Here is a 23,770-nt window from a genome sequence, read left to right as displayed (position 1 = left end):
ATGCAAAACCGTCCAGGGTTTGCAGTCTACATCGTGAAGCTGCAATAGATAAAAGTGCGCGCACTGTACTTGACCATTTCAAGGAGTAGATCTGTATTGCTTGTAGAATGTGTATACACACACTGCAAGGTGTGGAGTCGTGGACTCAAAGGGTATGGTACCATAGTGAGCTCCATCATATACAAAGCTGGGCAATGGGTGGCTTGGCTATAAATTCGCCCAACCCATAGAGAAATGGGCAAAAAATTGTGGGTAGACTATGCTATGCGCATCTAATTCAGTATATATCTGCCTGCCAGTTTGAAATAAATATTATGTAAAATATTTCAAACCCTTAAAACTTCTATGCGCATCACAACTCTTTATGTTTTCCTGCTTCTTCGTTTGCTTCTTTCATGGATTTTTTTTTTTTAAACATCTTTTTTTCTTCATATTGTTGTACTTTTTTTTGCGTGTTGATATCATGTAGGTGTAGGTAGGTACTAGGTTTGATGTAGAAGATTTCCATGACCGATTCTTGTTGAAATCCAATTCTCGTTTTTAAGGGTTTTCATGCTTGAATTAAGGAAGTTAGCTTAACCCATAAAAATAAAAATAAAAAATAAAGAAGTTTAATTTCCTGTTTGGTGGTCAGGCGAAAGGGCTAGTTAACTTGCCTGCCCATTCAACAAATACAGACAGCCAGGTTAAACGTGGGGGGGGGGGGGGGGGGGGGGGGGGGGGGTTGAGGGTGGGATGGAGAGAGTAGTTACATATAGGGCGGCGGGTAGCGGGCCTGATTCTATCCATTTGAGAAATTGTGCATACAAGTACTGGTCTTTGTTGCCGTACTACAATACCTAGGCAAGATGTAACCCATTGTATATTGTTTTAGGGATCTATTAATTTCTTTTTTATCATTTGTTTCTTAAAAGAAAAATGAGGAAGGACGAGATAATTTGTTTAAAGAACTGACTGATAATTTGGGCTAGGAATGCATTCTTTTGCTTTTCCTATATAAATAATTAGTTTACGACAAAAAGAAATACTGGACGCGGTGAAGAAAGATTTGATTGTAGCAGATTTCCTTCTTATTTGCTCCGTCACATGGTTAACTAACACTAGCTCGTCATTTTGTTTTGAGTTTCATTTTCCAACTTATGCCATGAATATATGCTCGACAGGCAAATTCATGTCATGTAGAAGCCCCATGTCTACCTGAGATCTTGACATCAGTTGATTCAACTGACGATACCTCATAAGTTTCAGTCTTGTTGCGTTGTAACTCAAGTACTTTTGGCAAGACTAATATTTAACTGTGGTTTCCTCCAATGCCTCAATGACTTTAGTTGACAAAACTTGATACATATGCTAAAATTAAAAGAAGATATCAATTTTCCACGGTGTGCAAGTATTCTGAAAAAAAAAACAAAAAAAGAAAATCAAATTCTCTTGGTGCCTAAGCAGTTGTTGGTGGCGGCTGATAACCATATCTGGAGAAGGTTCGGCACTGGGGATCACTGATTCGGTGCCTCCTTGGTACCGTATGGTAGATCCAACGCAAGGGAGATGTTGAACAATGCATTCATAGATCTCCTAGTGTCATTTGGCAGATTCGATGCTGGGGAGGAGTCAGATCTCTCAGCGCCTTGACCTCACTAGATGGCAGAAATGTGCCAGGGAGGTTCTAGGGTGATTCATGCCACCCTGGCGACGAGATTGCAATTAATTTAATTGTTGGGATTGGAACAGCAATACCTAGCCAATCTAAAAAAAAAGAATTCTTAATTTTTTTAATATGCATAAAATCACAATCTAAAAGTTGCATCATATTTAATGGACAAAAATTTGGGCTTTTGTTTCTCTTTATATTTTAGTTCGTGTATATATATATATATGATAAAATTGCATGAATTATACATTTTTAAAATTATAGACAACAAAATGCATGATAAGAAATACCTACCAGAATTCAAAGCATTGAATTTTTCCTGATCCTGTAATGGGAAGGAGGATGTTAGAATGCTGATCTGCATAGTTCGAATTCACAAGGGTGATGTTTGTTGGGTCTCAAAAATAGGGGTTAATGCAGATTATTGTTAGAATGTTTCAAATATATTCTAACAATTATAAAATTTAGTGCCTAATTAGTTTTATTTCCGTTTACATATGTTTCGAATTTTTATAATTTTATCTTTAAATTTACAAATTTTTACAGTCAAACCCTTTCGTCCGACTTTGTCTAACGGACTAGTGGCGAGATTTGCACATATATAGCATTCCATGGTCAAGTGAACGACAAATTAATGTATGTCATCTTGTTGTTCTTGAAAATATTGGTTTGCATGACTTTTGTAGTAGGGTATAAGCTTGCGAGTCCCTAAGTGATGAACCGCTTAAATTTGGGCACAAAAGGCTATAACCACAAAAAGATATTACACAAAAGTAATTTTATAAACTGACATGGTTTCATATATTCCGTTCGATCTGTTTTATAATAAAAGTAACTTTACAATCTGACAAACAATATTAAGCCACATCAGTTTGTAAGATTACTTTTGTGTAATTACTTTGTCGGTAGATTATTTCTCTTTATATTTTGATGGACCATATGAAGACATACACTTTACTTTATAATGGATCAAGCATTTTTCAGTCTCAAATATTAACTAGTTTTCGCCAATCTCTTGTCGGATTCAGAGATGATTGGCTATGATCAAATATACAGACTTCAAACATAGTGTCATGTTAATCTCTTCGATCCACTACTTGCACTCCATATATATCCTTATAGACATCCTTTGTTAGATTATGGATTCCTGCTAAAATCACATATATCCTTCAGTACTATATATCTAAGAGTCATTGTGGGGTATGATTTGATTTATTGCCCTCTTCACCTCCACAATGCTTCTTTTCTTCCCATTAACATTGTCCTTCACCTGTGGAAGCAGAAATTACATTAATTAATATATCACCATGATTATAAAACTTCAATGAAAATTTTAAGTTATTAAAATGTTATAAAAAAAAGGCATTCATGAGCAAATTGCATTATACCTTGGCTCTCAATTCAGCTACAAAAAACCCATTGGTTAATGAAGACTGAACCGTTGTGGTCTCAATCCGGAGTTCTCGGAGCGTTTGCATGACGTCAAGTAACAATCCTTCCTTGTACGGGCATTGGAGTTCCAACAATCCTTCACTCTCTATGATCGACACCTCTACCATCGTCTCCATCGATGTCGGTGATGGAGGAGGTGGTGGCGAATCCACAGTCTTGGCTTTTGCACAGCCACTTCTGCCCTCCACAATCCTCAACTTCCTCTTCTCCGGCCCGGGTTGAACAACCTGAACCCGATTATCCATTCCCACATGGGCACGGTCCACCACTGTTACCCCACTCCTTTGCTCCTTCAAACTACTAGTAGATCTTTGTAGGTCCCCTAAGCTATTCGACCTTTGTAGGTCCCCCAATGATGATCTGGACCGTTGATCGACCTCCATCTGCCGGTTATGTGCCTCCAAGTCATGAATTTTTTTACGTAATTGTTTCAAGTACTCAATGGTGTCACCCAATATGGAGGCTTTGTCCATTTTGGTCACGAATGGCACCAAGGACCTTAGTATGATGAACCTTTCGTTGAGCTTTTCTCGGCGGCGGCGCTCGGCTAGGACGTGGTTGGCGCTGAGCTCATCTTGGGGGGTCCCCTTTTTGAAACGAGTCATTGTGGAGTCGGCATCTCGTAATTTGGGGGAGTTTTCGTCACGATACTTGGTGTGAAGGAATGGAATGCTGAGGAGAACGTACTTCAGGAGCCATTGGGATGTGCTCTGGTCAATTGGGATGCGGAGGTGGTGGTCCACTGCGGTTGTCCACTTGGTAAATGCTGATTGGGTGGAGTAAGAGATGTAGTCGGGGGATGCTGACTTGGCCCATCGGCTGGTTTGGCTTTGGACAATTGTGGACACTGTTTGGGAGTAGTGGGTGTCCTCTTGTGCCAAGTCTTCCAGTGGAGCAGTAGTTCCTACACAAACGAAACACACATATATAAGGTATGTGAGAACAACTAGAAAATGGGTTTGGTATATTTTCTGGGATTTGTTTTTGCACAATGCTATCTTTACTTATAATGTTGTGCGTAAGTTAATACTACTATTTATTTTTTAGAATAAAAAACAGTTAGTTTATTGTAAGGATAATGCCAATGTGACACTACTAGAATATGCATAACATAAAGAGTACTGCTACATCCATAAAAGAATCACATTAAAATAATATTATAAATTGATGTGATTTTATCTAATCTGTTAGATTTATTTTACAATAAATTAACTTTACAAATCTAACGAATCATATTAAGTTATGTGAGTTTGCGAGATTACTTTTATATAATTTTTTTGTAGTTAGAGTATTTTATTAACACAAAAGATATAAAAGGAGAAGTTTCAACATATATTCCACATAGCAATCGTGTAAGTACATCAAATAAAAAGTACAGTAAAAGGAAAATGGAGCTAAGAAAGTTGTCCTGTCCCATATTATATTTTCTTAGAGGTGGAAAATGATAAATACATAATATTTTACATTAATTATATTTTAAAATAAGAGATATTTATATCATACAAATAATATTATTTTACAAAAATATTATTATTATTTTTAACTGATGATTAAAGTGAAGAGTTACTTCTCGGAAATGGAGACTAACGAAGGAGGGAGAGTGGCACATGTACTGATCATGGGGAGCATGGTGTCCATATATAGGTGAATTGGTAAGAGGCAAATCTAACTTCTTGTATGCATCGGGAACAAGTGAAGGAAACCATGGAGGGAATAGAAAAGCGTAAAGAAAAGGGCCACGAAGAGAGAGAAAAAAAGAAAAGGGAAGAAAGCTTCTCCCTTCTCCAGGAAATTTCATGTAAGATCGATGAAATTAACGTTGTGGATTCATATGAGACAATCTTGACGGGGGAAGAAAATGAAGACTCTCTCAACCACAATTGAATTTTGCATGGGTCAATTGAAATCTCACTGCCCAAAACGTTAAAAAAAATAAAAAAATAAATTCCAGTTGTCGCACATAAAGACAACTTGTACAAAGAAAAAATGATTTTCAGCCTTAAATTATTATTATATTCATGGGAAGGGTACTGTCCCAAAAAGCAAGCGATAGTTTTGAGGGAGAGGAAGGCCCGTTGGGCAGGGGGAAATCGTCCCCACGAGAAGCATAGGCGCGTGCCCCACGGGTATGGTATATCTGGGACCCATGCGTTGCGTAAATGTCAGATCCAGATCTTGTCAGAGAGACCACAGCCTAGCTAAAAGGATTACAAAATAAATTCCCGCAGGTGTGTGTGCAGTGTGCGTGCATGCATGGAGAACCATCATGTCATCTTTTATATATATAATATATGTGAGCATCATCGTCATCGTTGACTCCACTCGGATCTCAAAAGTTTCTTTGAAATTTTGGCCACCCCACTGGCAGAAAGCCACACTTCTAGATTCCATTCTAGGAAACCCAACGAAGACTCATATAAATATATATATATATATATATATTATGATTATTGCTATATTGAATTATATAAAAAAAAATTATAATTTAATTAATCACATTAAATCACAATAATTTATGAGATTATTTTCAAATAAATGAATATACCTGAAGGTGGTTGCTGAATCCCACTGCCCAATAACGGATCTTGTTGCGACAATGGCCACCTTCGAGTTGACTCTGCTCTGTACGAGTCAGCCTGGCGCTGCTGATTCGTTGGATTGCCCGATTGGCCCACGCCAAGCATGTGAAAATCCGAGTCCATATTGTTGGACCCATCGTCTGGGGAACCCAGCCGGATGTCCTCAGACATCTCCAGCTGCATGAGCTCGCTCGGCTCGGCCGCTGCTGCTGCTTGGGGGTTTGTGGCCGTCGTAATGTGACGGTTGTTACGGCCGGTTTCGATTTCCGAGTCGGACTCGCCGTCCTCCTCCTCCTCTTCCTCCTCTTCCTCGTCTTCTTCTGGATTATTTGTGTTGACAGGAACGTCTGCCACTGGGTACATGACCGGGACGGAAGGAGAGTGGAAGCTGGGGTGATCGGACGACGTCGCCGGATTGGAAGTGGAGTGCTCGGAGAGAGCGGGCTTTGGCGGGTGAGGTTGGTGGGGGTGTCCGGTGAAGAAACTCTTGACTTGTTCGATCAACGCAAGGTCTTCTTGCACCTGCAGTATTAATGCATCATTGAGAAATCTCTTCTTTATTTATATTCCAAGGAGGAGTTTACTTGCACATACAAGGAAATAAATTTTCCTTTACGTAAACACAAAATAATTGATGAAACAAAACTGGGTCTTATTACCTTTTCTGTTGTGCCAAATTCCACGACGCCATCCAAGAGGGGAATGCATAACACTGTCTGAAAAATGTTGGAACAATTAATGTAGATTTCTTCGAAAAAAACAAAATTATTAGCTAGATAAACAAAAATACATGCATTTAGTAGAAAAGATCATCAAACTGCGGGCATGCGCATGGCCATCGGAGTTACCTGAATGCGCGCACTCTGTGCAACGAGAAGCAAGTTGGAGTTGAAAAAGCGTACGCATGCAGGAGAGGACGACTTCGTTAGTTATTAAGAAAACACAACTCAAATAAAACATTCATAATTTGCAACTAAATTGTTATGATTAAGTAGTTCTCTCATTAATGATTACAATACATTAATCTTATTTCATGTTCAAACATGACCTGTTTATTATTAAATTAATTCCTAATTAAAAAAAAAAAAAACCCTTAAAAGTTTGAAAACAGCTTCTAATCCAGCCAAATAGTACCCCCAACCTTTTTCTTCATTTGTCTTTGAACAGTGGAAAAGTAGGTGAAATTGCGTGGGGATTCGTGCCCCCATCTTCCACTACAGCAAAAATTCGGTATATAGACGACGACAAAATGATCTGCTTAATGTTCATCGTGCACCTTTAAAAGACAAGGTAGTACAACTGCCAGTAAAATAAACATGCATGCAGCAACGCTCCATTTTAATTTCAGACACTCAAAATTAAGCTCGATCGTAGTCTTTCAATTGAGGAACTTCACCAATTACCACCATATTAATCAAGAGCTCCATTTAAAATCTCGATTTTATTACATATAATTTAATGGCTTAACAATTTGCAGTCAAATGCACAAGAATACGAAAAAAAATTAAGTAGATCAGACATATATAAACATACCTTGGCAAGAATGGCTCTAGAAAAAGTTTTGCTGTCGACATCATTTGCACCGGTGAGCCATACGTGCTGCCGCTTTGCATATGCCTTTCCAGGTAACCTACATTAATCATGAATATATGTTTATTTTGAGAGATCAGAGAGAGAGAGTGAGAGAGAGAACGAGTACACCGATGGGAATATATCTCGTTGATAAAGTTTCTTCCTCTAATTGTTTGGTATATTTTATCTCGTGTTGCATGATGACTCACAGCCAGAAGTGTTTTATGTTTATAAAGCATTTATATATGTAGTCTTCAAACGGTTTTATTAACGTATACACGTGACTCGAGGTTTTTTCTAACGTAGGAGAGTGATTCTACGTTTGTTTAAACAAAAGGAACAAGGAAAAGAAACATTACTCAAGTGAAAATAAGATATAAATGCATGTCTGGATGAGGATTAATGAATGTTATTTTTATGTCAAAAGTACTCCCAATATGTTTAAATTCTGATCAATGCTTCGTCCTGTTCTGGTGGTGCCTAAGGGTTACATATCTGTATATGCGCCATGAGCAGCTGCCATGAAAGCTTAAAGCAGAGAGAGAGAGAGAGAGAGAGAGAGAGAGAGAGAGAGAGAGAGAGAGAGGAATCTTACTGCAATGGCGAATCTGACTGCAATAGCTACAGTAAGATTAGCAAGTTCAGTGATCAGCCAGTGTGCTAATCAGCCACAAATTCAGTTGACACCCAATTTCTAAGACAGCTTAATATTTCTGGAACATATTTCCAGAAGTCTTCCAAGTACTTTTCAGTACTAACATTGTTAAAAAGAGACTCATTTAAGACAAGATCTGACCTTGATAAATAACTTTAAGATATGAAAGAGGAAATTATTGAGAAACATAACGCAAAAATTTTAACGACCTCAATAACTTATCTTTCAGAAAATAAAAATCGACAGACAACATTTCTTTTTTCAACAAACTGGGGGACAGCCAACCATTTCCAACTGGCCCAGTTACTCTTTCTTGAACGAAGTCAGCCCTATTTTCCAGCTACGTAGCTAAATTTACTCACTCAACTGCCCCTAATTATCATCTTGTACGCAGTTAATGCAGAGAGAGAGAGAGAGCGAGCTGTCATTTTTCCATTTTTCTAGGAAATAATTGAATGGGATGTTAACTGTAATAAATGACCTTTTCCCGGTAAGTAGCCGCAATAAATGTCCTACCTTCTAGGAAAGGAAATTCTCAAACTCTTTCACTAACATTCGAAGAGAGAAGGGCAGAAAATGGAAGGGGATCAGTATGCAAGTGACAATTGTATTGCCTATGTGTGACAACTGAACACTGAGAACAGTGTGTAAAATGAAGGAAATCATTCACTCATGATTTTCTTTTTTCTATTTTTATTTATAAATCATTGACGCACAGTGAGATTCACTTCAGGAAATTGACATTGAGATAAACAGGTAAGCAAGGAAGGAAAGCTAATCGATGGAGCAGAAGTACATGTATATATATAGAACTTACCCCACACCTGGGGAGAAAGAGAAAGAGACACACATCAAGTAGAACCATTCCGACTCGGTCAAGTCCTCCGGTGACAAGGCTGCACAAGGTCGCCGTGCCGGCTGGTTTGTCTCTGCGGCGGACAAAGAATCGTAGAGCTCTCTAAGCTGCTGACTTCTCTGAAGAGATGCCTCCTCGGTACTAACCTCCATGGGTTGCACCGTCTTCCGAGTCTTGATTGCTCCATTGTAATACCCATCTGCCCAAACTAAGATCCTGGGCAGACAAAGATATTGCAAATCAAGATATTTTATATATGCCACAACGCTAGCTCTCAACTACCACCAAAAAATAAGAGGACAGAGGTTATAGTTATTTTGAATTACCCTTGTTGTGGACAGAATTGCCAGAACAGACTGTATGTCCATTGAACGGATTGCACCGCCGCCTGCAGCATACTCTGAAGCCGGCTACTTGGCGGTGCAGCCATCCTTTTGATGGATATCAGCCCCCGGAATTGGTTAAAAGAAAAAGTAAAAAATTACAAGAAGAAAACCACCTTTTGGTTTCGAAGGTAGTAAGTAGACAGAAAGGTAAGCTGATGATGATCAGGTGAGCTGAAAATCAAACCCCTGTCAGCTGAACAAAAACGAAGAGGAAATCAAAGTGTGTGGAGGAGGCCTTTTGGGAAAGAAGAGAAGGTAAATGGCAGACCTGCAGGTGAGAGAGAGAGAGGCAGACAGAAAAAAAGTTAGATGACTTTGAGGAGGATATGTGAATAGCCCAAGAAATGCCACGCTTTGTAATGGTTGACGATCCAAAAAAAGAAAAAAAGAAAAAAGAAAGTAGAAAGAAAAAACCTTGAAGGGCCGTTAGATCACTAGGTGATGAGCAATGAATAAAAATTCAACAGAGAGTAGTTAGGGTTTGTGACTCCGATCGAGAGAAGTAGGGAGGTCTTTGATTCTTATTGAATGGTCGGTCTACCAGACAAGTTGAGAGACGTGGCAAGATGAGTTAGGAGAGTGTGGGATTTTGGTTACGCGCGTGTGGGTTTGTTTTTAGTGAGGATGGGGAGGCGTTCAGAATTATTAGGTGGTGAGAAGACTGGAAGTTGGGGCTTTTGCTTTGGGAGTAGGGAGAGTCTACCAGTATTTCCTCAACCACTTGTCAAAATCATAATTCTGAGCTGCTATAAGAAACAAGTTGTAATTTTCTTTTTATCAAAACTAAAATTTTATTTTTCTCACTTCTCTTGTTTCTAAAACTAAAATATTATTTCATCCCCAATGTGTTCTGGGAAATTGAGAATTTCACCCCAATAAAACAAGAGTAGTTTGGGATGAAATTAAAAAAAAAATAAAATTAAAGTTTTTAATTCAAATGAATGAAGATCTTGGTCAAACAAGAATATACAGATTAAATTATGGTCTTGTTTAGATACCCAGATGAGATATAAATTAGCTGAGTTGTATTTCATCTTTTATCTGTCTATTCAAATAATTAGAAATAAAATTTTATCTCATTTCTAATTTTTCAACTGACGCTACATTGATGATACAGTAATGATATTATAGTGATATTATAGTAATGCTATAGTAAAGCTAACTACCACATTTTTAATATATATATAATTATCTATTAAAATTTTTTATTTTATTGTAATATATAATTAGAAAAACATATTTCAAATTTTATAAAATATAATATAATAAATAGATCATAATATAATAATATAAAAATATATTTTGAGAAAGTCAAAATATTTATGAGCTTTTAAATTAATAATAGATATTACTTATTTTTAATATATTCATAATATTTTCCACCCAATAATTAAAAATATTTTTCAATAATTGGTAAGACCTACCACTTTTTATCAAATTTTCAAAAGGTTAAAACTATCTAATCTCATTTCATTATCTAAACACAAATATTTTTACAAACCATCTTATCTAATCTCATCTTAATACAAAACACTCACTACTATTTAGAATATCTCATCTCATCTGAATTGCGTAACCAAACGAGGCCTAAAGTTCTCTTTTCAACCTAATTCTTTTGTTCATAAATCTGGTTTCTTTGCTATTATATGTTCTACCATTCCCAATTAATGAAATTGACTATAGATTAAATTCATCTCTTATAGTATATATAAAATGATATATATATATATATATATATATATATATATATATATATATATATATATATATATATATATATATATTTATAAAGTGAAGAATAATGCTAATATGTCACTTCATTTTCCCCCTCATTTTGACCACTCATGCATTTAATGTTTTAAAAATTAATTTTTTACTTACTTATTAAGGAAGTGGTGTATTGACATCTTTTTATTTTTTAAAAATATTTAAACATGTTTTAAAATGTTTGAAAAAAAAAAGTTAGAAAAGAAAAGAAGAAAAGTATAATTTGTACTATGGGCCGGCACACCAAGTGGGCAAATTGATGGGATATAGTAGCACTACCCATAAAGTGCAATTTATAATATTTGTTGTTATTCGTACGAGTCTTTTGAACAAGAAGTTTAGACAAAAATTATAAGAGACTATAATCAATTCAAGGGAAAAAAAAAAAAAGTTTCTTTAAATGCCTTAACTTTGTTGTCTGGTGTATACACTAGTTAGTGTGTAAAAATTAAATGGAAAATAGGAAAACCAGACTGGACTAACCCAAACTTGTCCAGTTTGAGACTAGTTTTCTTAGTTGCAAAACCAGCTGGTTCAAGTCCGGTTTCGGTTCTATGCTTTTCGGGATCAGACCGGTTCGGTATATTATATATTTTAAATTAATTTTTTTAATATTATAAATAATATTTTTTAATATTATTATAATTTATGTAATAATATAAATTATAATTATATATAAGATAATGTAATTATAATTTATAACATAAAATTTTAATCTTAAACATAAAATTTTATTTGATCTTATGCTTATTCATAATATATATATTAATAACATTTTATTGCCTGCTAAATTCTCAATATATTCTATTTGATAAGTGCATTAGTAAATTAGTAATACTAATATATATTAGTATATAATGTATATTAATTACACTTTATATTTTATGGCCTAATATTAATAGTCTAATACTATATTACTATTAGTAATATATTTTAAGTCTATATATAAATTACTATATAAATCATTATACTAAATAATTATATATGAAATAATGATATAGTAATACTGATACAACCACTATCAATGATATAGTTATAATAAATTAAAATTACTATAACAAATACTGATAGATAGTTATTCTAACCACTATAACTAATACTAATATATATATTAATGACATTAAACTAGAAAACCTAACTGGAACTAGTAAAACCGGAAGTACCAGTTTAGGATGGTAACTGACTCGTAATTAGTTTCCAAAATGTAAAATCGATGCATACCGGTTTGGTTTCAGATTTTATCTAAAACTAGACCGGTAATACCCCTAACAATAATTTTAAAATATTTAGAGGTATCCTCATTTAAAATTAAAAAAGAGAAACAATTTTGCCTATATATTATGTTGGGAGATGAGGGATGTGATGACTAGAGGTGCAAGAAAAAATGTAGATGAACAGGGGGATCAAAGAGGCAAGGAACCCTTAATTAGTGAGATCGAACGGGCGACTTACCGCCCCAGTCCAAGACCTCAGGAGTCGACTCTAGGGCAACCTTGGAAGTGTGCAGTTGGAATAGGCTAGCATTAATGGCAATGCAACAGAAGAAAACAGATAGATAATGTTAATGAGATTAAGGTCAAGCCTACGCGATGTTCAGAGTGGAGATCACAATAAAATGAGGGAGAGCACAAAAACAGTTTCCTTTTAGGAGCATGCCAAGTATTAAATGAGGTGGAATGACCTCTGCAAGAATTAAATATGACACGAAGCCTTCATGTAAAAAATAGAAAAGCACATGTTGTATATATTTGATGAGTCTTAGGGAAAAGATGATGTATACTTGAACTCATTCTTATTCACATTCTCATTCTCCTCCTTGACTTTACACTGACTTGAGTATTCAATACTTTGCTGGGTCATTCATCTCTCCTCTAACTCTATAAGAAAAGATTGGTGGAGCCTAGCACCTGAGAATAGGGATGAAGAAGTTTCAATTCATACTAGAAAAATGATCAGACCGATTGGTTCGATCCAAACTGGACCAAAAATGTGAGTAGTCAATTTCAGTCCCATAGATGTGGATTGAATGGGTTTCGGTCTAGTCCTAGTATCTCTGATTTTTGGATTAGACAGGACCCAATTAGTATATATATATATATATATATATATATATTAAAATATTTATATATATTATATTATTTTATATAGTAGTTGTATAAGTTAATTATGTAATTTTCATCTAATCCATTAACATTGACCATATAAGATGTTAAATAATATATGATATCAATTAATAATGTATTATAAATCATATGATAATATATTTAGATACATAATACGTTCATACATATTCTACTATTTATACTTAATTAAAGTAATTAAGTAACTTTTTTTAAATACCTAAGTTACAAGAAAGTATGAATAATCTATGTACAATGAAATTATTTGATATTCATTAACCATATATAAAATGTTAGAATTTTAATTTTTAATATAAGACATTATTAATAATTATGCTTACTAAAATCTAAGTTAATAAGTAGTAACTATGTATCAACATCTTAAATATAATTATAGTTAATGTTTTTAATGAGACAGTTACATAATCTACATTTATAATTCACTTAATTTTAATTTTAGTAATTTAAATAATTTATATTAATTTATTTAAAAAAAAAGATGAAATAAAATAATTATGTCGAACAAGACCGATAACTAACGGTTCAGTCTAGTCCAGTAGGGGTGATTAGTCATATCCGGTCCGAGAAAATGATAGACCATCCCCAGACCGGATCGGACCAATTTACACCCCTATCTGAGAAATTGCTTCAACACCTTAGAATATCACTCGTAATTACTTTCGCCGTGCAATATATCTTATTTATCATTCAGACATATGCACATGAATACTAAAAATATATAATCACATAAAAATTACAAAATGATAAAATAACGACAAGGTAGGAGTTAGTTTATCCACAATATTCAAAATGATAACATCTTATTGAAAATAGATATTAGATTAAATAAATAATTAAATACTATAGTTACCATTAAAAAGGTATCGACGTTGACATATCATTATGAGATATCATTTTTGTGCGAGTCTTAGTATTGTATTATTTGATTTTTTAAAGTTACTCTAAATTAAGCGTTTTTTTCTTTACTTTTTGTTTTTCATTGAAATGGATGAAATTAAAGCTTATATAGAGGCAAGCTACACGCTTCTAAAACTAATAGATCGACAAAAGAGAAAGCGACCAATGATCAAATCAATGCATGGGAGCTTTAATTAGGGTTACACACCGAACCACCCGGTTCAAATTTTGGTCCGACCCGACCCGAACAGCAGGGAAAACAAAAACACAATTGATCTGATCCGATCCGTAAAATTTAGGTTGGGTCGAACTCGTTCTACCCGTTCGCTTTCTCCTCGTTTGTTCTACCATGTACGGAGGGCAAAATGACTTTTTGCATCGTAGCTTTAGCGAGAGGAAGAAGAAGATGGGTTTCTATCTTAATCAATCTAAAAAATGGCTAATAATGCAATAATATATTCCTGAGAAAAAAAAAAAAAAAAGAACAAAGAAGAGCTCAGCGAGAACGAGAAAGAGGGAGGACTGGGAAAGGAGAGAGGGATTAGGGTTTGTGTGAAATGGGACAAAACGAGGCCATATTGAGGGCAGCAACCAAGTGCCATGCCGAAGAAATCTCTCTTCCTCCGAGAGCAGCAAACTCAACCCATTACTCTAGCAACACAGTGTCGCGTCATGATCTGAGTAGGGCTGGAACACAGGCGCTCCTCCGTCACCTCTGTGCTGATCGCAAGGCGTCTCCTTCTCAGCTTCAAAAATGGTAACGAAGAGCACTTCCATTCCTTGACGTGGAGCTTCCTCTTCTTAGTGGTGGTTGCTGAGCTCACCGCCATGGCTAGAAATGGTCAAGCCCTGGTTCTCGCGCCCGTGCCACTTCCATTACCACAATATCTGAGATTCAATGGGGTTGCTGGGCGTTGTTCTTCTTTATTGCGGGTGATCGGTTTCGACCGATGTTATGGGTAATAAACCCGGTAATGGGTTTGACCCGTTGAACATGATTTTAGGTGGGTGAAGCCATCTCGAGCTTAACGGGTTGATCGGACATGCCCTTTTTTGCACAGGCCTAGCTTTAATTACATAAATGTTTCAAAATTTTTCATATATATATATATATATATTGTGTGTGTGAAAAAGAAGAAAATATATTAAAGTAAATATACACTCCATTAACCACGCTTTCGTTCTACTTTTATTTCATTTGATGATTTAATTTTAGCTTTGACTGATGGGCATGCTCATTAGTATAAATTTTATATTTTTTTTTATATATTTTTTAAAATATTTTTAAACAAATAAAAAAATACACCAATACATTAAAAGTTATTTCTTTAACCAATAAGTAAATTTTTTTTTTAAAAAAATTAATATATAAACCGTTAAAATGAGTGAACAAACTCACGAGATATACTAATATTTTCCTTTTTTTTAATTATAAAAATAATGGATGCGGATTTAATAGAAATAAAAATAATTAATAATATATCTTATCTAATGAGATCGATGAAATGAGTACGGCATGTAGCAATATTGCTCTAACTAAATTTCCTGTGCAAGTCAATAAACCCGAATCTCAACCGATAAAAGTACTGGCCTGGATGCAAGCATGCATTTATACATATGTTCAGTAGAAGCTGGCAGTTACGACTTGAAGAAGAAGACAATATAAAAATCGCTATACTGGTAGCTACACAGCTCTTTAATTATTCCGCCAGAAAATAACAATAACCAATTAAAGTTGCTTCACGGAATTTATCAATGAGCGGTGCTCAGTTGTCATAGTTATCACTTTCACATTTTAATTTCTGTTTTTTTAATATTTTTTAAGAGTTTTACTACATATAAGCATAGTTGCGCACTAATCTGTGTACCAATACTGATTTATTCATACTTAAAATTTAAATTAACACTGTTTTCAATAAAATCTACTTTTTGACCAATCACATCATATTTGTACACAAATTAGTACACAATTGTGCTTGTAACTATACTTTTCCATTTTTTAAATATATTTAAAAAATAAAAAAATATATCAATATATTTAAAATTATTTTTTTAATTATTAAATAAATAAAATTATCGAACGGTCAACTAGTAACTTTTTTCTTTATAAATTATGATGGTGAGCATGCATGCTTGGACCACTGGTCCTGTATCCCTAGCTATACTATATACGTACGCACATACATTTATTACGTAGATTACACGTGAATCTACTGGCTAGTTAGGACTTTGCAGGCCGGGCCCATATTTTACTCAATTTCCTGGCATCCATGGTTCAGACAGGCTCTATATATATGATACCGATTAATTTATATATACAGAGGTTAAAAGAAATATAAATTTTATAAACCTAATCTTATTATATAAATGCGTAAATGATATATTCTTTTTATTCGCTCACTAGAATTAGGGGTGAATTCGGTCTGATCTGGGGAGGTTTTGTAGACCAAATCGGACCTATTCGGTCAATGGTTTTCCCACCCTAAACTGGACCAAACTCACTCAAGACCGGTCTAGTCCGGTCTGGTCAGGTCGGTCCATTGTTGACTTTTTTTTTTTTAATAATCTAATGACATTTTGTTTAATACTTACGTAATTATATTGTGATATATTTAATGTATATATACATATAATATACTATTATATATATATTAGTAATACACTAATACTATTAGTCTATTAGTAATAATACTATAACTAATAACTATATGTAATAATAGTAATAGTGATAACTATATATGTAACTATATGTAATACTAATAACTAATACTATTAGTCTATTAGTACTAATAACTATACTAGTGCTAATACTATAACTAATAACTATATGTAATGATAGTGATACTATATGTAATACTATATTAAATAATAATAATACTCTTATTACTAATACTCTATGTAGTTATAGTGATTTAATACTAACATATTACACATTAAGCTAATTATACTAATACTATTATAAATTTACAAATATATGATATATTATAATTTATACTATAACTTTTATAATATGTTAATACATTAATATATATACTAGTATTATATATATTTTTTTGATCGGTTATACTAGTACTATATATTATAGTTAATAGTTATACATTAAAGAATATAGTAATACATTGATACTAAATATATATAGTTATAGACTTATAATGATTTAGTTATTATGAATTTATGATTAGTATAACTATTTAATTGTATTAGTATTAGACTATTAGTAATTCAATTTGGCTATATTATATTAGTAATATTAGTTATATTGAATCAGTTAGTTAGTATAACTATATTCTACATTATTAGTATTAATATAAATATTAGTATTAGTTATAACTATATAGCCTATATTAGAATTGAGAGTCTTAGACTATATAATAGACTAATAAGATTCGTACAACTATATAAGTATATTGTATAGCTATATATTAGTTTTAATTATAGTGATTAGTATAACTATATAATAGTAGACTATTAGTATATATATTAGTATTAGTTATACTGTTATGGTGATTTAGTATATTATAATTTATATATTATATTTATACTATAACTCTTATAATATATAAATATATACTAGTACTACATACTATAGTTATATATTAAAGAATATAATAATACATTCATACTAAATATATATAGTTATATTTCTAGTGATTTAATTATTAACTTATTATGATTAGTATAACTATAATTGTATATTAGTATATTAGTAGACTATTAGTATATTAGTATAACTATATTAGTATAACTATAATAGTATAATAGTATATTATTATATACTAATATAATAGTATATTAGTATTAATAGTAGACTATTAGGATAGTCACTATAACTATTGTTGAAGTATTAGTTATAGTGATTTAGTATAACTATATATTAGTATAAGTATAACTATAGTCTATATTAGACTATTAATATTTTTTATACCATATATAATTATATAATTAATTATATAAAACTATTATATAAATAATATATATAAATAATAATTTTTTTTTTTAATTTCTATTCGATCCGGTCTGGAGTGAAAAACCCCTAGATTGGGATCGGACCGAAACCTTTCGGTCCCTTGAAAAATGGACTGGACCGAACCGGACCCAATTCGTTCCGATCCGGTCCGGTCCGGTCCAAAAGTGGCTGGTCCGGTTGGTTTATCCGGTCCGGACCGTCCGATTCTCAACCCTAAGTAGATGATGTGTTCTGTAATAAATTTAAAGAAAAAAATATTATAAGAATATTATTTTTTAATATTATTATTATTTTAAAATTTGAAAAAGTTAAATTATTTATTATATTTTGTGTAAAAATTTAAAAAAATTATAATGATGAGATGAGATAAGATAAAATATTTTTAGTATCCAAATGAGTCAAAAAGTCGAAATGCGGTGAATCTAACCATGAGATCAGTATAATATAGTTGGCAAGAATTAGAATGGGAAGAATCTAGTTCAATCTGGTATTTATTTTAATATTTTAATCGAGAAAAATCAATCGAATTAGTTAATACTAGTCAAAAGGTATTCATTTGAAGAAAAATTATATGTGGCTATCCATATTAATATGGATGAGGAGCTTGAGGATATCCTTAGTATGACCTAGCAGGATCATGGGGAGATGGCTCCAACCCCTCATCCCTTCGGCCCCTTACACATAGAGTTAGATGAGTAATATTAATTTATTTGTTTTATTTTGTAAGTTAATAATTTTATGTACTTTATATTTTCATTTTGTTATAAATACATATATGAATTTGGTTGATAATCATTTGGTTTCCACCATTTAGAATTTTAGCTCATTCATAACCGACTCTCGGAATTCTCATTTATGTATCAATTCTTAGAATTCCTAAATTCATCAATGCATCTTATTAATTCATAAATCATCCCTTCATATTGCTTATCCTCCTATATATGCCTATAAAATGATGTTTTGAAGATCATTTATATAATATAAGAAATCCAAAGAGAATATATTGAACTTGTGAAGAGCTAAGTTTACATAGCTATTTTCCAATTCTCTTCCTACTTCTCTTTAGTTTTACAATTTCTTAACTGTGATGATCCGCTTTTGAGTGTATTTTCGCTGAAATAATTGTTTTTATTTTAATTAATATATTAGTTTAATTATTTTAAATTAATTGCGTTTTAAAATTGGTTTTTAATTTATTTGATGTTGTGTTTTATTTCCTTTAGTTGTTTTGTGAGTTTTAATCCCTTTTCGGCGGTTTGTTTTGTTTTCCCGGAGTGAGGTTTGGACCTCATTTCTCTTTACATCTTTTTCCTTTTTTCTCTTTTTCTTTTTTTCTTTTTCCCTTCTTTTCTTTTTCCTTTCTTTTTCTTTTTTCTTCTTTTCTTTTTTTCTCCTCTCCCCTGCGTCGACACCCCCCCGAGCTCTCTCTCTCTCTTCTCTCTCCTCACCCACGGTCGGACTCCTCTCACCGTCGACCCAGCGCCGTCCGGCCGCCGTGGTCGACACCACCGGCACCATTCGGTTCCTCTCCCTCCGGCGCACCACCCCACCGGTTTCCACCCCCATCCGGCCGGCCGTTTGGCCGGAAAAGCTCCTCAAAGCCCGCACGGTTTTTCGTCCGTTCCGTCGCCGTCGCTCCACCTCCGGCCACCATTTCTTCACCACTTCATCACCGGTCCCTTGCCGTCCTAACCCACCCATTTCCGGCCTCCAACGACCACCGGAACAGCTCCTACGAGCTTGCTTTTCGTTTTGGGTAATCCGGCCTCCCACCGCCGTTTCTGCCGCCACCCACGACCAACCACCACTTCCAATAGCTTCACAACCATCCCTAGACCATTCCCTATCAATCCCAAGCCCTAGTTTGTCCCCGTTCAAAAGTGGGTTTTTCACAACCCACGGCCACAGTGAATTTTCACTGTGACGTTACTTTTCCGGCGCCGTTTGCAACGCCGCGTGTTTTCTAAAATTGCCATACAGCGCTGTAAGTATTTTCCAAACCCTATTTTCAGATTTAAATATATATTGCTCTTTCAATTAATTAATTTGCTGGTTGGTTGATTCCGGACTGAGTCTGAGGAGTTCGGGGGTCGGATAGATGGAGGACGAAGTTGCTTGATTTATTGTTTTATGATTGGTTGTTTGTTTTGTGCGTTGATAATTGCATTTGCATCGCGCATGTATGTGTATTTATTTTATTTGAGAAACCCTGTTTTGCTGGCGTGAGTGGATTTTCGAGTGCGTGTGTCTCACGAGCCCAAGCCGGGATGGGTTATTATCTCGGTGGAGCTCCTCTGGTCACTCGGGAGTGGATAATACTGAGTGACGTCCCCTGAGTTGTCGCTGGGCGACGACGGGAGCGAGGCTAGAGGATGGCCCGGCCAGGTATGCGCAGGGCGCGAGTCTGGGCATCGCTCTACTCACCGACTCCGTGGCCCTTCGCTGGTGAGGGCTAAAGGATGGCCTGGCCAGGTACGCGCGGGGCGCGAGTCTGGGCATCGCTCGTTTAGGTGTCACATGCGCGGTCCTTACCTGCGGTGTGGCACATAGCCAGGGTGTGCGGATGATCCCTAGGGGAGATCATGGTGCATGCATAACCGGTGTGTTTTTATGGTTTTCGGATGCGGGCCATTTTCTGGGAAAATGGCGAGTTTTGGTTTTGAGGCTTTTGATCCATTTTCTGGGAAAATGGTGGTTTGGGCCATTATCTGGGAATATGGTGAGGCGTGGTTTTTAAGAATATATTTTTATTGGGCCAAATGGGTTTTTTGGCGTGCATGGTAAAAATGTGGTTTTGCGGGGCATGTGCATTGGTTTTTCTTGCATCCATGTTGTTTGAGTTCTATGTGTTTTTATCTGGCGGTGTTATGCTTTGCGTTACCATTTTTGGTGCAGAGTTATGCTATGCTTTGCGGTGTTATGCTATGCTTTGCGTTACTTACCTGCGGTACCATTTTTGGTTCCGTAGCTTTTGGTGCAGAGTTCGAGGAGGAGGAGGAGGAGGCTGAGCCCGAGGATGTGGCTCGGCCGGGTTGCTGATGTTATGCTTTGCGTTTGATATTTTATTATATGCGTTTTTTGTAATATTTTATTTATGTACGCTTTAAACAGCTTGTATTACGTTGAGAACAATTCTGGTACTTAGTTATGACTTTCGTTATCCGCTGCGTGTTCTTCCGTGCACATTTATTGCTTTTGCACACACTTGGCACCGTCGATGGGATGGTGACCCGGGTTGTCACCATCCGGACGTCTCGATTTCCCCGTGTTCGGGCGTGGGGATTTGGGGGCGTCACAGGTGGTATCAGAGCGGTTTGGCTCTGGGTAAAACCACATGTCCCGTAGGCAGTACCAGAATGCTTTTTAAAGTTGTGTTTTAAAAGTTATGTTAAGTACAGTTGTTTTATTTGTTTTATTTGTTTGAGTTTGTTTGTTTGTTTGTATTTATTTGGTTATGTTTTTGCAAGCTGGTTTCTTTTGTTTCTTGCTGTGTGGTGTTGGTTTTGTTTTTGTTGGTTTTATGATGATTTTATTTGTTGTCTTAAAGGAGGGTCAAGAGTGGTGTTGTGGTAGGAATATGGGGAGACCAAGGAAAAATACCCAGGAACCACGGGACAATACCTCCAGGGATGACTCCCTAGCCGAAGTAATACGGCAGATGACAGAATTTATGCAGCAGAGTGCGAGGTCTCAACAGGCAGGGCCTTGGCCACAACAAGGACCTTGGCCACAACAAGGGGGTCCTTGGCCACCATCAGGAGGACCTTATCCACCATTAGGAGAGCCTTGTCCGCAACAAGGAGGGTTTTGGCCACAACCAGGAGGTCCTTGGCCATATCAGGGAGGGCCTTGGATGTATCCAGGAGGGTCCAGTAGCATGGTACAAGCCGGATGCACCTATGAGCGCTTCCTGGCGCATAGGACTCCACACTTCACTGGAAATAAGGATCCACTTCAGGCTGGAAAATGGATCAAGGATCTGGAGAAAACCTTTGAGGTGTGTGGATGCACTGAGGCGCAACAAGTACTCTACGCCAGCTACCTCTTGCAAGGTACCGCTTCTGATTGGTGGGATACCAAGAGGGTGCTATTGGAATCTGAATTGGGATCTTTCGCTGCGGTGACCTGGCAGCGTTTCAAGAAGGAGTTCAATGACCGCTTCTTTCCCGCAACGGTAAGGAAGGAAAAGGCAAGAGAGTTCTCCAATCTGGTCCAAGGGGGCGCGACAGTGGAACTGTACGCTCGGAGATTCATAGAACTTGAGCGGTTTGCTCCTCACCTTGTCGCCACTGAGGAGATGCGAGCAGATCGTTTCCAGGAGGGGCTACGTCATGACATACGCCGTATGGTGGTCAGCCATCGGATATCCACTTTTCAGGAATTAGTGGATGTGGCCACCCTGGTGGAACGAGAAAACAATCTGAGTATGGGCTCCCCTCCAGGGCATAAGAGGCGGAGTTTTTCTGGTGAAGGAAGCAGCTTGGGTTCGCCTCAGAAATTTGTTCAACGGACCGGGACTCGACCGCAAGCATCCTCAAGTGTTCGCATGGGAGGACGTGTGCCTGTATGCGGAGTTTGTAACAGAGCCCATGTGGGTGAGTGCCCTTCTGGTGGGGCTCGATGTTATAATTGTGGCCAGCAGGGTCACTTTGCCCGAGAATGTCCAAGAGCAGCTCAAGGAAGCCGTGGAGGTAGACACGGTGGAAGGACAAACCCGAGACAAACAGTGCAAACCCGGGTTTATGCTGTCACACCCGGAGAGGTGGATGACGAGGCACCAGTGACCCATGATGCTGGAGTAATCACAGGTATGGATTAATATAATTTTAAGTTGGATTTATTTCTTTTGGTGTTTTTGGTTTATTCTTTGCTTTTTGGATTTCATGGGTTGTGTGTTTGGTTCAGGAAGAGTCCGTTTGTATGAGTTTTATGCTTGTACCTTGTTTGATTCCGGTGCTTCACAATCGTTTGTGTCTTCCACGTTTGCACGGGTGTGTGATTTGGTTACAGAACCGTTGCCGAAGGCTATGGTAGTGGCTCTACCCGATGGTGAGATGGTGTGGTGTTCCAAGGTTGCTTTGGGATGCCTGTTAAATTTTGAGGGAAGATTCCTGGATGCTGATTTGGTGGTGTTCAAGCTGTTGGGTTTTGATATCATCCTCGGGATGGATTGGCTATACCGATATTCTGTGAGTATTAATTGCAGAAGTCGGATAATTAGCTTTCAGCTTCCAGATGGTGATTGTCTGGAATTTGCGGGGAGTAGATTAAAAGAAAAGCCGATGATTATATCGGCGATTCAGGCAAGGAGAGAGATTGCATGGGGAGCGGATGCATTCTTGGTGCAGATGGTGTCCACGCCGTCTGAGAAGAAGTCTTTGGCAGACATCCTAGTTGTGGAAGAATTCCCCGATGTGTTTGTGGATGACTTGCCCGGACTACCCCCTGTTCGGGAGATGGAGTTTGTTATAGAACTGGAACCTGGAGCGGCTCCTGTGCATAAAGCTCCTTACCGCATGGCACCGGCTGAATTGAAAGAGTTGAAGACTCAGTTGCAAGAGTTGGTAGAGAAGGGATTTATTCAGCCTAGTACGTCGCCGTGGGGTGCACCAGTTTTATTTGTTAAAAAGAAAGATGGAACCCTCCGTATGTGCATTGACTATCGGGAATTGAACAAGGTGACCATCAAAAATAAATACCCGCTCCCGCGGATTGATGATCTGTTTGACCAGCTTCAAGGAGCAGCCGTGTTCTCTAAGATGGATCTGAAGTCGGGATACTACCAGCTGAGAATCAGAGACCAGGATGTGCCTAAAACTGCTTTCAGGTCGAGGTATGGACACTATG

At 36.2% G+C, this 23,770-nt stretch overlaps 1 protein-coding gene across 1 annotated transcript; it reads right to left on the bottom strand.

Annotated features, from left to right (window-relative positions):
• Positions 1–2,604: 2,604 nt before the first annotated feature.
• On the bottom strand, positions 2,605–9,482 carry LOC122318557 (transcription factor BHLH42-like). Its single transcript, XM_043136020.1, has 8 exons — positions 9,092–9,482; positions 8,727–8,981; positions 7,216–7,312; positions 6,531–6,545; positions 6,342–6,398; positions 5,649–6,204; positions 3,040–4,007; positions 2,605–2,921 (listed from the first exon to the last, which is right to left on the bottom strand). The coding sequence occupies exons 1-8, from the start codon at positions 9,193–9,195 to the stop codon at positions 2,835–2,837; spliced, it is 2,139 nt and encodes a 712-aa protein (XP_042991954.1). The 5' UTR covers positions 9,196–9,482; the 3' UTR covers positions 2,605–2,834.
• Positions 9,483–23,770: the final 14,288 nt, after the last annotated feature.

This window comes from Carya illinoinensis, chromosome 8 (assembly GCF_018687715.1).
Source record: "Carya illinoinensis cultivar Pawnee chromosome 8, C.illinoinensisPawnee_v1, whole genome shotgun sequence".
Taxonomy (NCBI): Eukaryota; Viridiplantae; Streptophyta; class Magnoliopsida; order Fagales; family Juglandaceae; genus Carya; species Carya illinoinensis.
Note: the sequence above shows the minus strand (reverse complement) of the source record. Positions and strands in the feature narration are given on the sequence as shown.